The sequence below is a fragment of the Orycteropus afer genome, unplaced genomic scaffold (genome assembly GCF_000298275.1).
Source record: "Orycteropus afer afer isolate SDZICR_OR568_19922 unplaced genomic scaffold, OryAfe1.0 scaffold00330, whole genome shotgun sequence".
In the NCBI taxonomy this organism is placed as follows: domain Eukaryota; kingdom Metazoa; phylum Chordata; class Mammalia; order Tubulidentata; family Orycteropodidae; genus Orycteropus; species Orycteropus afer.
Window position 1 is genome coordinate 2,708,162 of NW_006921917.1, and position 11,666 is coordinate 2,719,827.

General features: G+C 52.9%; 2 protein-coding genes across 2 annotated transcripts in view; both read right to left on the reverse strand.

Annotated features, from left to right (window-relative positions):
* Positions 1–1,013: 1,013 nt before the first annotated feature.
* Positions 1,014–4,918, reverse strand: EFNB3 (ephrin B3). The gene is made up of 5 exons (XM_007952254.1): positions 4,797–4,918; positions 2,321–2,613; positions 2,059–2,151; positions 1,845–1,949; positions 1,014–1,423 (listed from the first exon to the last, which is right to left on the reverse strand). The coding sequence occupies exons 1-5, from the start codon at positions 4,916–4,918 to the stop codon at positions 1,014–1,016; spliced, it is 1,023 nt and encodes a 340-aa protein (XP_007950445.1).
* Positions 4,919–5,753: 835 nt separating this feature from the next.
* WRAP53 (WD repeat containing antisense to TP53) overlaps positions 5,754–11,666 on the reverse strand; it is a 22,907-nt gene continuing 16,994 nt past the window's right edge. Inside the window, exons 4-11 of the mRNA XM_007952353.1 lie at positions 9,223–9,311; positions 8,940–9,030; positions 8,705–8,837; positions 7,964–8,172; positions 7,686–7,789; positions 7,403–7,540; positions 7,076–7,302; positions 5,754–5,791 (exon numbers count right to left, since the gene is read on the reverse strand). Of these exons, the coding sequence (XP_007950544.1) occupies positions 5,754–5,791; positions 7,076–7,302; positions 7,403–7,540; positions 7,686–7,789; positions 7,964–8,172; positions 8,705–8,837; positions 8,940–9,030; positions 9,223–9,311 (1,029 nt within the window). The remainder of the gene's footprint in view (positions 5,792–7,075; positions 7,303–7,402; positions 7,541–7,685; positions 7,790–7,963; positions 8,173–8,704; positions 8,838–8,939; positions 9,031–9,222; positions 9,312–11,666) is intronic.

An 11,666-nucleotide genomic window follows, 5' to 3' on the forward strand; every position in this document is an offset into this window, starting at 1 on the left:
CTTCAAGTTCCAGCCAGACCACTTCCTATTTCAGAAGTGCTACTTCCTGTCCTGGATGAAGGCACTTCCAGTTCCTGCTGCACTGCTCCTGCCATGTTCCAGACCAACTTCTGTCCCGGCCTGGTCACTTCTTGTCTGGATCAAGTCACTTCCTGTCCCAAGTGGTCCATTCAGCATCAGACCAAGTCCATATACGTCCTGACCGGTTCATATCTTGCCATTGCCACTCCTGGACAAAATGGGACACTTCTTCTCATGGTAGCCATTGTGACCCAACCACCCCAAATGGATCAAACAAGTATGTAGAGGCCTGGGGCAGGGCAGGGAAGGAGGCCCTGCTGCCCATGCCCTGCACTGGGATGGAGCTAGAGCCTTCCCTGTAAGGCCCCCCATTTTTGGTGGACTGAGGGGAGTAGTTGGTAAGAGAGGTCAAAAGAGGGGCCAAGAGCTGAGAGGAAACATGCCTTGATGCCTCCACCCAGGAAATGGGAGAGGCACAGGATAAGAAGCCAAGAGGGTAAAAGGAGATGTAGGGAGGAGGATGCTAAGGAAGAGGAACAGACCTAGAGGCAGAAGAAAGATAAAGAGAATAAGAGATAGAAAGAGAGGGAGAAAAGAGAAAAGAAAAGAAAAACAGTGAGAGGCAGAAAGAGATGCCAATCAACAGACAGACTTGTTCCTGCCCCAATTCTCAGTGGGTGAGGGGTACAAGGACACCTGCGTCATGGTCAGAAGTGGAGGCTGAGCCTCTTCTCTCCCTCCCCAAGGAAACAGGACCCAGGAATACAGAGACAAAGAGGGGCACACATGGCCAAATAGGAGGGCAGGAGTGGTTCAGTGGGAGTCTTAAGGAATCCTAAAAGTGGAGAACAGGGGAATATCCAAAAGGGAAAATGGAGGTGATAGGGCAGAGGGGGCCAAGGAGATGCTAGAGGCAGCCCTCAAACCACGAATTAAATTGGAGGGAGCACCCCACAAAGGGCTGGATCCAGGAGAGCTGATGGGAGGAGCCCTCATACCTTGTAGTAGATGTTTGGAGGGCTCTGAGGGGGCCCATCCTGCACGATGTACACAGGATGCCCATAGTCGCCACTCACCTTCTCATAGTGAGGACAGAAGGGGGGGTCTGGGGCCCCACCGCTCCGCAGAGCTATCCCTAACTCCCCAGGCTCAGCCTCCCGAGGTCCCATCCCTCCCCCACCCCCCAGGCCCAGAGGACCTCCCCTCCCAAAGGAGCCAGGACCAGGGTGGCGACTCTCCGAAGGCTTGGCCCGCCGTCTCCGCCAACACATGGCACCCCCAGCCCCTGCCACGCCCAGCAAGAGCAGCGCCAGCCCCCCCGCTGCCCCAGCCACTGCGGGCATGCTGGGAGGGGGCAGAGGGCCTTCAGCACCCCGGGAGGTTGCATTGCTGGTGGGGTCACCTGGCAGGGAAGGGGTGAAGGAGGAAAGAGGGGGGAGGGGCTGAAGGAGCCACCTGGGCATCTGGACACCCAGCCCTGAGGGTCCATATAGGCTTCCCCACATGTGCTCAGGCTCCTTGGGGTCCCTACTTCCCTTACCCTCCAAGTCCCACTCAGAATCCAGGTGTCCAGCCCTCTAGTTCCCTGCCGCTGAGTCCTCCCACTTCTCTGACAGCGCTGATTGAAGCACTGACTTGGTTAATTAGTTCTAATTGAGGCTTTTCTTCATTTGGCTTCCATTCCCTCCCCACCCTCCTATCCGCTCTTCTCTTCTTTCCTGTATCACCATCCCCAGTACTCAAGAGGGAGAGGAGAGGGTGAAGGCAGGGCAGCTGGGGTCTGAGAGCAGAGGAAGCTAGGGAAGGTGGAAGGTTGGACCTACCTGGTGTGTTCTCCTTCCCAGGTTCCAGGCTGTGGGCTGCCCCTCCATCTCTCTCCACAGGCATTTCAGACACAGGTTTTCGGGGAGCAGTCCCACCTCGGGGACCTGGAGATGGAGGAGACCCAAGAGAGGGGCTGAGACAGCTGTCCCCTGACCATGATGGTACTGCCCAACCCCCCTCAACTTCTGGAGGTGTCCACCCAGCCTCACTCACTCTGTCCCACTCGAAGAAGCACCTTCATGCCTCTAGTTAGGCACACACCTCCTTGCAAGCTCTCCAGACCTTCGCGCGTCCCATCGGATGTGGCTGGGAGAGAGAAACCAGAAGGGAATGTTGGCACTCCAGAGTCTACCCCTGTCCTGTTCCCAAGCCCCTGGCCCACCCAACATCTGAGGGCATAGGGAGCCCTCTCTGAGCCCCAGTTGTCCCCCTCCCTCAGTTTCCCTGCTATACTCTGCCCTTTGCCCACCAGTACCAATTATGTAGTAATCATGATGTGAGCGGAACTCGTGGCCCCAGAGGTTAGGGCTGTACTCCTGGAACTTGATGGTGAAGCGGAGATCCAGGTCTGGCCGATCACAAGTGAGGAGGAGGTTTGGGGCAGGGGGTGCCTCACAGCGCCGACCCTGGGCCCCCCCTACCAGGTACAGCTTGTAGAACTCATAATTGGGAGAGGAGTGGGGACCAGGTGGCCGAGCCCGGGGGCAGAGCAGGTCTAGCCGGTCTCCAATCTGAGGGTACAGCACGTAACCACCCTCTGCCTGGAACCTATGGGGAAGAGAACCAGGTGGACAGGGAGGAGGAAGTGTCAGAGGTCTGGCCCCAGATCTTTCCCTCCCTAGCACCACATCCCTCCAGGACATGAATTCTCAGCTCCCAACTGCCTGCCTTTGTCTGAGTGGAGAATCTGTTTTTCCAGAGCTGGCACCAAGGTCTCCACAAGCTTACATCAGAAACAGCAGGAAGCCAGACTCAGAGGTCTCCTGCCCCTTGGTGTGCCCAAATGCACTCTTCAGCCCGCCCTCACCACATGCACACTGCCATCTCTCGCTCCATCACCAGCCCTGTTGCCATGGCGACAGGATGCCAGTTACCAAGGAGCTGGCCTCTCTGGAACCACACAGCCCACCCCTCCCAGGTGACTTCACTGTTCCATGGCAGTCAACCATAGGGGCAGAGCACCCCCCTCCTCCAGACCACCACTGCATATCAGAGGATTGAGGGTCTAAGGGGGTGCTATGGGGCAGGGAAGGGGGTGTGAAGAGTGATCCAGGCCAGTGTCTGAAGTTAGCCAGGCAACGTGATAGGTCTGGAAATGGCCCTACATGGAGCTATTTGGAACCAGGGTCTGAGCTCCAGTTGCTCCGGGTCATTCCCCTGTTTGCGCCCCTCACTCCAGGTCTCAGGCTTTCTTGGGAAAGTACCCTAAAGCTTTGCAGCTGAAGGAGTTGACTTTTCTGACCACAACAAGCACAACCCTACACCTCTCTCCACCCTACTCCAGTGGCCCAGCTACTGTTGCCCCTCCACTGCCCCTTCCTGTGCATTGACACCCGATATTGTCTTAGAACTGGACCCCAGAAGACTGCTGCTTTGTATCTCCCCAAACTCCCAAATTACCCACTTCCACCACCCAACATCCAAAAGAGCCCAGAACACCTCTGACTCCCTTTTCTCCACCCTATCAGAACAAGCCTTACTTACATCCTCAAGCTACACTTGATATTCAAATTGCAGCTGGGCATTGGTGGGTAGGGGGCTGAATATACCCAAAAAGCTATGGGAGGAAGGGATGCCAGGACAAGGACATGTGAGGGAGGCTGTGAAGTCAAGAGAAGAACAATCATCCCAGCTCTCCTTTAATGAATATATATGTCCAAGCATCTTACCTCTAATCCCCACAAATGCATAAGAATTGAGGATACCCATTCAGAAGGTTAAGTGACATGCCCAAGACCACACAACGGAGAAAGCAACAGAACTAGGATTAGAATCTAGAATTTGATGAGCTCCAAAACCACCCTCTTCCCATGGCCTCATACTTGTGGGGAAGTAGGAAGTTTTCAAAACAGAACTCTTGCTGGTGTGTGTGTGTGTGTGTGTGTGTGTGGATGGGGGTGGGAACTACATGGAGGCAAGGGACCCAGAGGTCTCAAAGGTTCTGTCCTACCCTGCATGGCTTGAAGTTTCATCTGACCCCTGGCCTCTTTTCAGAGCAAAGCAAGCATGCCATGGAACAGAGGTCGGATGGAAAAGCTTGCAGCAAATATGGGGGAAGGGAACAAGGATTCTTGGGACTCCAGATGTAAGAAGAAAAGGAAGCTTTAGGAGGCTCAAGAGTTCCTCCAGAAAAAAAAAAAAAAAAAAAGTCCCTAAACCAGGGAAGTAGGAATAGAGGAATATCTTCTGGTTAGGAAATTGTTCAGCCAGGGGTTCTCTGAGCCCCTCACAGAGGACAGGAGTTGAGAGACAGATTGTTAAGGAAGGGCAAGAAGCCTCGGAGCCCCCAGACTGAGCCCCTTCCCTCCCATGTCCAACACTGAGTCCTTTCTCAGGAGAGAGGCACCTTGCCTTCCCCTCAGCGCTTCAAGCAGCACCTACTCAAGGGCTCTCTCCTGAGAGCTGACATTAACCAGGCTCCCTCCAAGCCCAGCCCCCATACAAATCTCCCACAAATCCAAATAACCATTCCAACACTCTCCGTAGCGATCCATGAACTTTCTTATCCATGCCCCTTTGGGGTCTCTCAAACTCCTGACACCTCAATATCACCATCCACGTGTGTGGGACCCAGGAGTCTGACTACCCAGTCCCAAGACCATGTCTGTCTAGTAACCCATCACCTCCCACTGGGAGCCAACACTCTCCCTCCAGCCTCCTCCCTGCTGAGAACCTAGTCCTCAAAGCCCCCAGAGCTTCCCTGGGGTTGTGGGTCTCCCCAAGCCGCTCACCTCTTATTTGCCGAGTTCCAGTAGACAGGCTCCAGGCTGAGCCCAGACACCAGCTCCAAAAAGCCGAGCAGCAGAAGGACCCTGACTCGCATGCCCCCTGGCCCAGAATGGGGGCCCCCCATGACCCCGCTAAGGCCTAGGGGGCGGGGCACCAACTCCCCCAAAGTCGCTCACCCCCTAGGGTGACTGACTGCCTTGGCTTCCCTGGCTATTCCTCTTCAACTACCCCAGTGGCTTACGCCCCCTTCTCCCACGCGGACCCTCTTCCTGCTCTGTCTGTGCCCCTGCTATGGAGAGCTCACCCCGCAAGAACCCTTGCAGGGGCCGTTTGCAGGCGCCCTGCACCCCCCGGCCCACGCTCCAGTACCCCGGGATTTGGGAAAGGGCCTACGTAGGGGAATGGGGGAGCCGGGGGCCGGGCGGGGGCGGCATGGGGCGCCGGACAAGGGAGGGAGGAAGGGGGCGCCGCGCCGGAGCCCCAGCCTCGCTGGGATTGAGGGCAGCGGGCTCAGGGAGGAAACCAGTCCCGAGCCCAGGAGGGGGAGTTAAAGGCGAGGCGGGGAGGGGGAGAGGCTGGTGGAGGGAAAAGCCGGAGCTGGAGCCGAGCAGGAGCCGGCGGCCGCGTCCCCAGCCCACGCCCCCCGCACCTCCCTCACCTCGGCACCTCCCGCCGCCGCTGCGGCCTCACCCGTCGCCCTGCCGCGCACCCTCGCACCGCTCTCACGCCCCTTTGTCTCTCTGAGTCTCCATCTCCGCCCTAGTGTCGGCCCGTCTCCCTGCTGCCCTCGGATCGCCCGACCGGCTGCAATCTTCCTCTCTCAGAGGATCTTCCTGAAAGGTGGTCGCCCTCTCCACCCCGAGGAACCAAGCCCCTTTCGTTCTCGCAGCCTCCGTCTCTGCCACCCCAAAACAATGCTGATGCTCCCTTAAGGTCTAAAGAGAGTAACACTGAAAGGTTCACACTTTGCCGCGTGCCTTGAGTTCATTGGCACTACCTGTGTGAGGCAGGGGCGCAAAGCCAATGACCCCCATTGCAGTGAGGAAGAAACGAAGGGTCTGGAGTCCCAGCGACTTGCCCAAGGTCACACAGGAAATCTGGGTTAAGGCCTGCAACTAACCCCAGCCTGCTGAATTCCCATTGCTGGGGTCTCTTGTCACAGCCTCCTGGACCCTTCACTCATCTCTGAGGGATTGAGTGAAAGCAAGAGACTAGGGGTAAACTTAGGCCCTTCTTGGATGGCTGTGGAGAGAAGTGGGGCTGGGAGAGGAAAGCCCCAAACCTCATTCTGCCGGAAGGGCTGTTTCCAATTATCCTGGGGGAAGGGAGGATTTGCCTTCTTGGGTGTAAGAACCCTTGCTTTCAGCACCTCTGGGCAGAGGTGACATTCTTCTCCTTCCCTCTCAGGCCTCCACAGGCCTTAGGCCTGCCGCTTCCCTTTGATTGTGAAGTCTCAAACCACCTCCCTTGACTGCTGTCTCTTCAAAGTCCCCCTTCTGTGCTTGGCAAGGTGGTGGGGGAAGGAGTCATTGCTCTAAATAACACACCCCCCCACACGTACCCCAAAGACTGAAAAGACAGAAATGGAGAAACAAGGAAACCGGCGACAGCTGCTGAATGAGTAAGCCCCTCGCCCTTGCCCTGCATCTAACAGGAATTCTGAATGGGACATCTCTATTTTCTGGCACCTTTACTCTTTCATGTGTGTCCTTGACTCTGCCTACTGCCACCCGCCTGCCTCCTGGGGGAGTCCAGGAAAGGGGAGACAGTGTTCCTGCTCCCCTTCCCCCAGAGCTGAGTAACGGTCCCTCTGCTGCTGGGTGATGGTAAATAGTGTAGAGCGAGTGAGCGGGTGTTGTCTGTCACTGTCTGCACAGTCTCATACAGTCACACCCAACAGTCTGACAGAGCTCCTGCCACTCCTGCTCAGCCCTGCTCACCCTGACCCCTGCCACCCCCACCTTGGGAGTGAGATTTCAAACAGGTTTCCCCCTTCAGTTTACCAAGTTGCTTAGCAACCCGCCAGTCAATGGCATGAAGCCCCACCCCCACTCACTTGACTTCACACCAAGCTCAGCAGCCCCATTGGCTCCCTTACTGGCTCCCACATAGTCCCACCTCTCAACCCCTGGTTTCAGAAACAATATGCCAATGCCCACCGCTGCTGGACAAGGGAGCCCACCAGCCCCCCTCCCGTTGCTACCGGCATCCTTCACCTCCCCAAAGAGACACACAGGCTCCAGTTGCATATAAACCCTTTTTTATATAAATCCATCCCCACCTCCTTCCAGCCCTCCCTGTCCCTCCCCTCCCTGATGATCCTCAGGGATGCTGGTGTCTGGGTCCCCACCACACCACCAGAGCTGAAGCCGATATTCAGGGTGGATGTGGCGCAAGGAGAGCAAGGGAAGGTCCAGTCCCTGCTCCCCTTCATCCTCACTCTCTGTGGGCTCCGGGAACACACGCTGACCAGAGGCAGTGGCCAGCAGAGGCAGACAGGGGTGCAAGCTGAAGGGAAAGGCAGGCAGGGTTTGTTAGCGCCCTGTGAGAGATGCTTGCTCCCTCCCCAGCCAAAGCCCCCACAGATCTGCAGAACTGAACTGATAACCTCACTCCATTGGTGCAGTCCTTTTGGGGTAGAAAACTCAGCACCAGCTCTGGCTTCCGGTTGTCCTCCACAGCTCCACTGAGGTCCCACACAGAGATGGCGCCACTAGTGCTGCCGCTCACCAGGAACTGCCCAGTCCTGGGAGAGAGAACAGAGGCCTGATGCCTGGAGGTACCACTCCTGGAGCAGGAAGCCCTCCTGCCAGAGGCTGGGACCTGTAGCTGGGTTCTGGCATTCCTCAGGGCATTAGGGCCCTGGGCAGGAGGGAGCCATGGCCACTCACGGGTCTAGATCAAAGTAGATGCGCTGATTGGTGGCCACTTCCCGACTCAGGGACCACAGTGGATGACCAGGCTGCCGGAGATCCCAGCACAGGAGCTCAGCATCCTGAAAACACAGAAGGGGGGACTAGAGTCCTCCCCCCACCCCAAGCCAGCCTTGCTTCCCCTCAGGGCTTACAGGTACTCTTTTGCCTGGGCTTGATTTTCCCACCCTGTGTCCCAACATATCACAGACTACAACTGCCCAGCTGCCTGAGGGTCTCAGGACAAGCCTTCCTACCTTGCGGGCTCCTGAGAAGAGACGGTTGCCATCAGGATGAAAGCAGAGGTGGGTGATGCCTCCATGGTGTCCCCTCAGCAAGGTGAGAGGGGAGCCATCATCCCAGGCATACAGACCCAAGGAGCAGCCATAGGAGCCACAGGCATAGAGGGGCTGCCCAGGGCTGAAGGCTATGCAAGAGATGATGCCACTCTGGCCCTGCTTCTTTGCTGAGGGAAGGAATGAGGGAGGAGAAAGGGCAGCGACACCCAGCATTAACCAAGCTAATCGGAGGCGCATCTGTCTCCTGTCCCCAGGCCAATGTGTCTCCCCCGCTCCATATACTACAATCAAGACAAAGACCTCTGAAGGTTTTCCAGATGCTTCCATCCCCCCTAAAAGAGACCTAACTCCCACTTCCTAGTTCCTCCCTTTGAATCCTGAAGGGATGGAAAGCTGAAGGCCTACAGGAAAATGAAATCAGCTTCACCTCATATTTCCCAAAGATATAAAGATTTTGGAGGCCAAAAAGTACACAACCAACAAGATAAACCAGCTCTTCTATCCAGCTGGTTGACTCTGGGAAAGCTTCCTTCCCTCTCTGAATATGTTTCTGCTCTGCCAACAGTGCATCACATTGTCTCCCACTGCCGTAGTGAGGGTGAAATGGAACCTCATGTAGGGATGCCTGGCTCACAGAAGAACCCTCTGCAAGTGGCAGTTCCCTTCTCTTCCTTCTCCCTTGGATACACAGATGCTTACCAAACGTAGGCCGGACCTCACAGTCGCGACCAGGACGGGCTGTATAGAAGACACGCACGGTCCGGTTGAAGCCACAGAAGAGCTGGGAGCCATCCAGGGAGAAGCAGAGTGAATGAGCCGCCGTCAATTCATCCTGGGGGCAGGAAAGGGTTGAAAACAGGCCTCTCGAAGCCACAGCCATGCAAGGGAGGAAAGCTGGGCCAGGAGATGTGGGGCTGGGCCGGCAGGTCCATACCAGGTGGTTGTAGGCGCGAAAAGAAGCCAGGAGCTCCCCAGTGAATGCATCCCAGATGTGAATCGGGTTTTCCCGGCTGCTGCTGGCCACGCTGAGAGAGACACGGATACTGAGGCCCCAGTGCTGTCAAAGGAAGGGGAGGAAGCCAACTGACCAGCCCTCTCCGTTCCCATCTAAAGGGCACACCAGCCTTCCCCCCATCAAGACCCCTAGCTGCCCTCGACTTTCTCTCTGAAGAGCCCCTGCCCCCCAAAAGGTGAAAAGCTCAAATGGCATCACTTACTAGGAGGTATCTGGCTGAGCTGAAGACATCAGAGAATACCAGCAGTAATCATAGATGGTGTCACCTTCCACCATTCGAAGGACAGGGGCCTGGACAAAGATGGGGGAATGCCTGGGTCACTCAGATGGAAAAGGAGCCAGAGATACATGTCTCTAATAGTTTTATAGTAGAGAGGGTGACTGTCAGTAAGCATTTAACCAGGAAGGAGGTAGATGGGGTAAACATAAAGAACAGAATCTTTACCTCAATGTTCAAGAGTCAACTCAGACTTTAATGTCATACTTAGGCTACCAAAAGCCATACAGATTCATCCTTTTTCTTTTTAAACAGAGAGGAAGAGACAAATGATGTCCAAACCCAGGGACAAAGAACGAACTGATGAAACAAGTATTTACTGAGCACCTACTAATTGTCATTTGATCCTTTAAAAACATATTCAACAGTTCAAACAAAGGAAGTATTTAAATACATACATACATACATAACATGACCCTCCCCCCCAGCTTAAGGAATAAAGTATTATATCGTTACTGTTAGGTGCCATCAAGTCAATTTTAAATCACAGCAAATGCATGTTACAACAGGGTTTTCTTGGCTATAATTCTTATGGAAGTAGATCACCAGGTCTTGTCCCAAGGAACTACTCAGTGGGTTCAAACTGCCAACCTCTGGGTTAGCGGCCTGTTTATACCACCAGGGTTCCTTAAAGTATTAGAGAAAACAAAATCCCTTCCCTAAGAAATCCTCCCTCAGAGATAAACAGTATCCTGAATTTATCATTCTCATGTATTTCCTTAGGAATATATTCACAAAAAATATATAGCATTATCTTAAATGCCTTCAAACTTTATATTAATGGCATCATATTGTGTGAACCTCTGATTGTACTTGTGATGCTCAACTATGTTGATGCATTTAGCCCTAACTCATGCGTTTTCACTACTGCAAGGAAACTCCACTCCAGAATGGTTTATGCTTCTCCTCTTGACCTTCTGTGATATTTAATCTTATGTGTTAATTTGGCTAGACTACGGTTTCCAATTTTTTTTTGCCACTCATTAGTCTAATTGTTGCCACAGAGAAGTTACACATGATTAAATGAGTTGGGCTTAGGCTTGAGTAGAGCAGATTACTTTCCATAATATAATGTAATCACCACTCATAATGCCACCTAATATAAGTTAAGCCCCTTCCATATAATAAATGCAATATATTCACTTTCCATAATGTAATCTAATGTAATTGCCTTCCATAATGCAATGTAATGTAATCAATCAATAACAATTATAACATTGTAGGGTAGATCCTAAACCTGATCACTTTTGAGTTATAAAAACAGAATAAACATGGAGACAAACACATGCAGAAAGACAGATACCATGTGATGATTATCTACAAGCCAAGAACTCCAAGGAACCAAGGAATGCCCAGGATTACTGATAAGAAAGGAATTAACATGACTGAAACCATGTGGTACAATCAATTACTTAATATGGCTTTTCCAGCCATGGAATTTGTGACTCCCACCAGATGATTTAGTGGGACTACGGAAATGTGAGGTGCCTGTGGCCCACCTAGGAGACTGGATAGCTTGCTAATAATGTAAATAAGGAACATGGCACCCTTGTAGGGATTGTTGTTGTCAGGTGCCACCGAATCTGTTTCGACTCAAAGCAACACTATGCATAAAAGAACAAAACACGGCGCAGTCCTGTGCCACTCTCGTAATTGTTGCCATGCTCGAGCCCATCATCACAGCCACTATGTCAATTCATCTTGTTGAGGGTCTTCCCCTTTTTCGCTGACCCTCTCCTTTACCCAGCATGATAACCTTCTCCAGGGAGTGATCCCTTCTGGCAACATGACCAAAGCACAAGAGACATGTACAAGTCTGGCCATTCTTGCTTGTAAGGAGCATTCCAGCTGTACCTCCTTCAAGGCAAATTTGTTGGTTCTTCTAGCAGTAGTCCACGGTACATTCAATCTTCTTCACCACCAACACCACCATTCAAATGCATCAATTCTTCTGTGGCCACCCACATTCACTGTCCAGCCCTCACATGCACATGAAGCTACTGAAAACACTATAGCTTGGGTCAGGAGCACCTTCGTTTTCAAAGTGACATCTCTGCAATTTAACACTTTAAAAGGTCTTTTGCAGCAGATATGCCCAATGCAATACATCATTTGATTTCTTGACTGCTACTTCCATAGGCACTGCTTGTGGATCCAAGTAAAATGAAATCCTTGACAACTTCAATTTTTTTCTCCATTTATAATGATGTTGCTTATTGGTCCAGTTGTGAGGATTTTTGTTTTCTTTATGTTGAGGTATAATCCATACTGAAGGCTGCATTCTTTGATCTTCATCAGTAAGTGCTTCAAGTCTTCTTCACTTTCAGAAAGCAAGATTGTGTCATCTGCATATAAACCAAAAAAAAAAA

What these genes read in the sequence shown, in the direction of transcription:
- EFNB3 (XM_007952254.1), bottom strand. Translation starts at nt 4,918, where the DNA reads ATGGGGGGCCCCCATTCTGGGCCAGGGGGCATGCGAGTCAGGGTCCTT. An exon ending in TCATGATTACTACATAATTG is followed by an intron (nt 2,152 to 2,320) that starts GTACTGGTGGGC and finishes TCTCTCTCCCAG; the next exon opens with CCACATCCGATGGGACGCGC. An exon ending in TGGGAAGGAGAACACACCAG is followed by an intron (nt 1,424 to 1,844) that starts GTAGGTCCAACC and finishes CTTCCCTGCCAG; the next exon opens with GTGACCCCACCAGCAATGCA.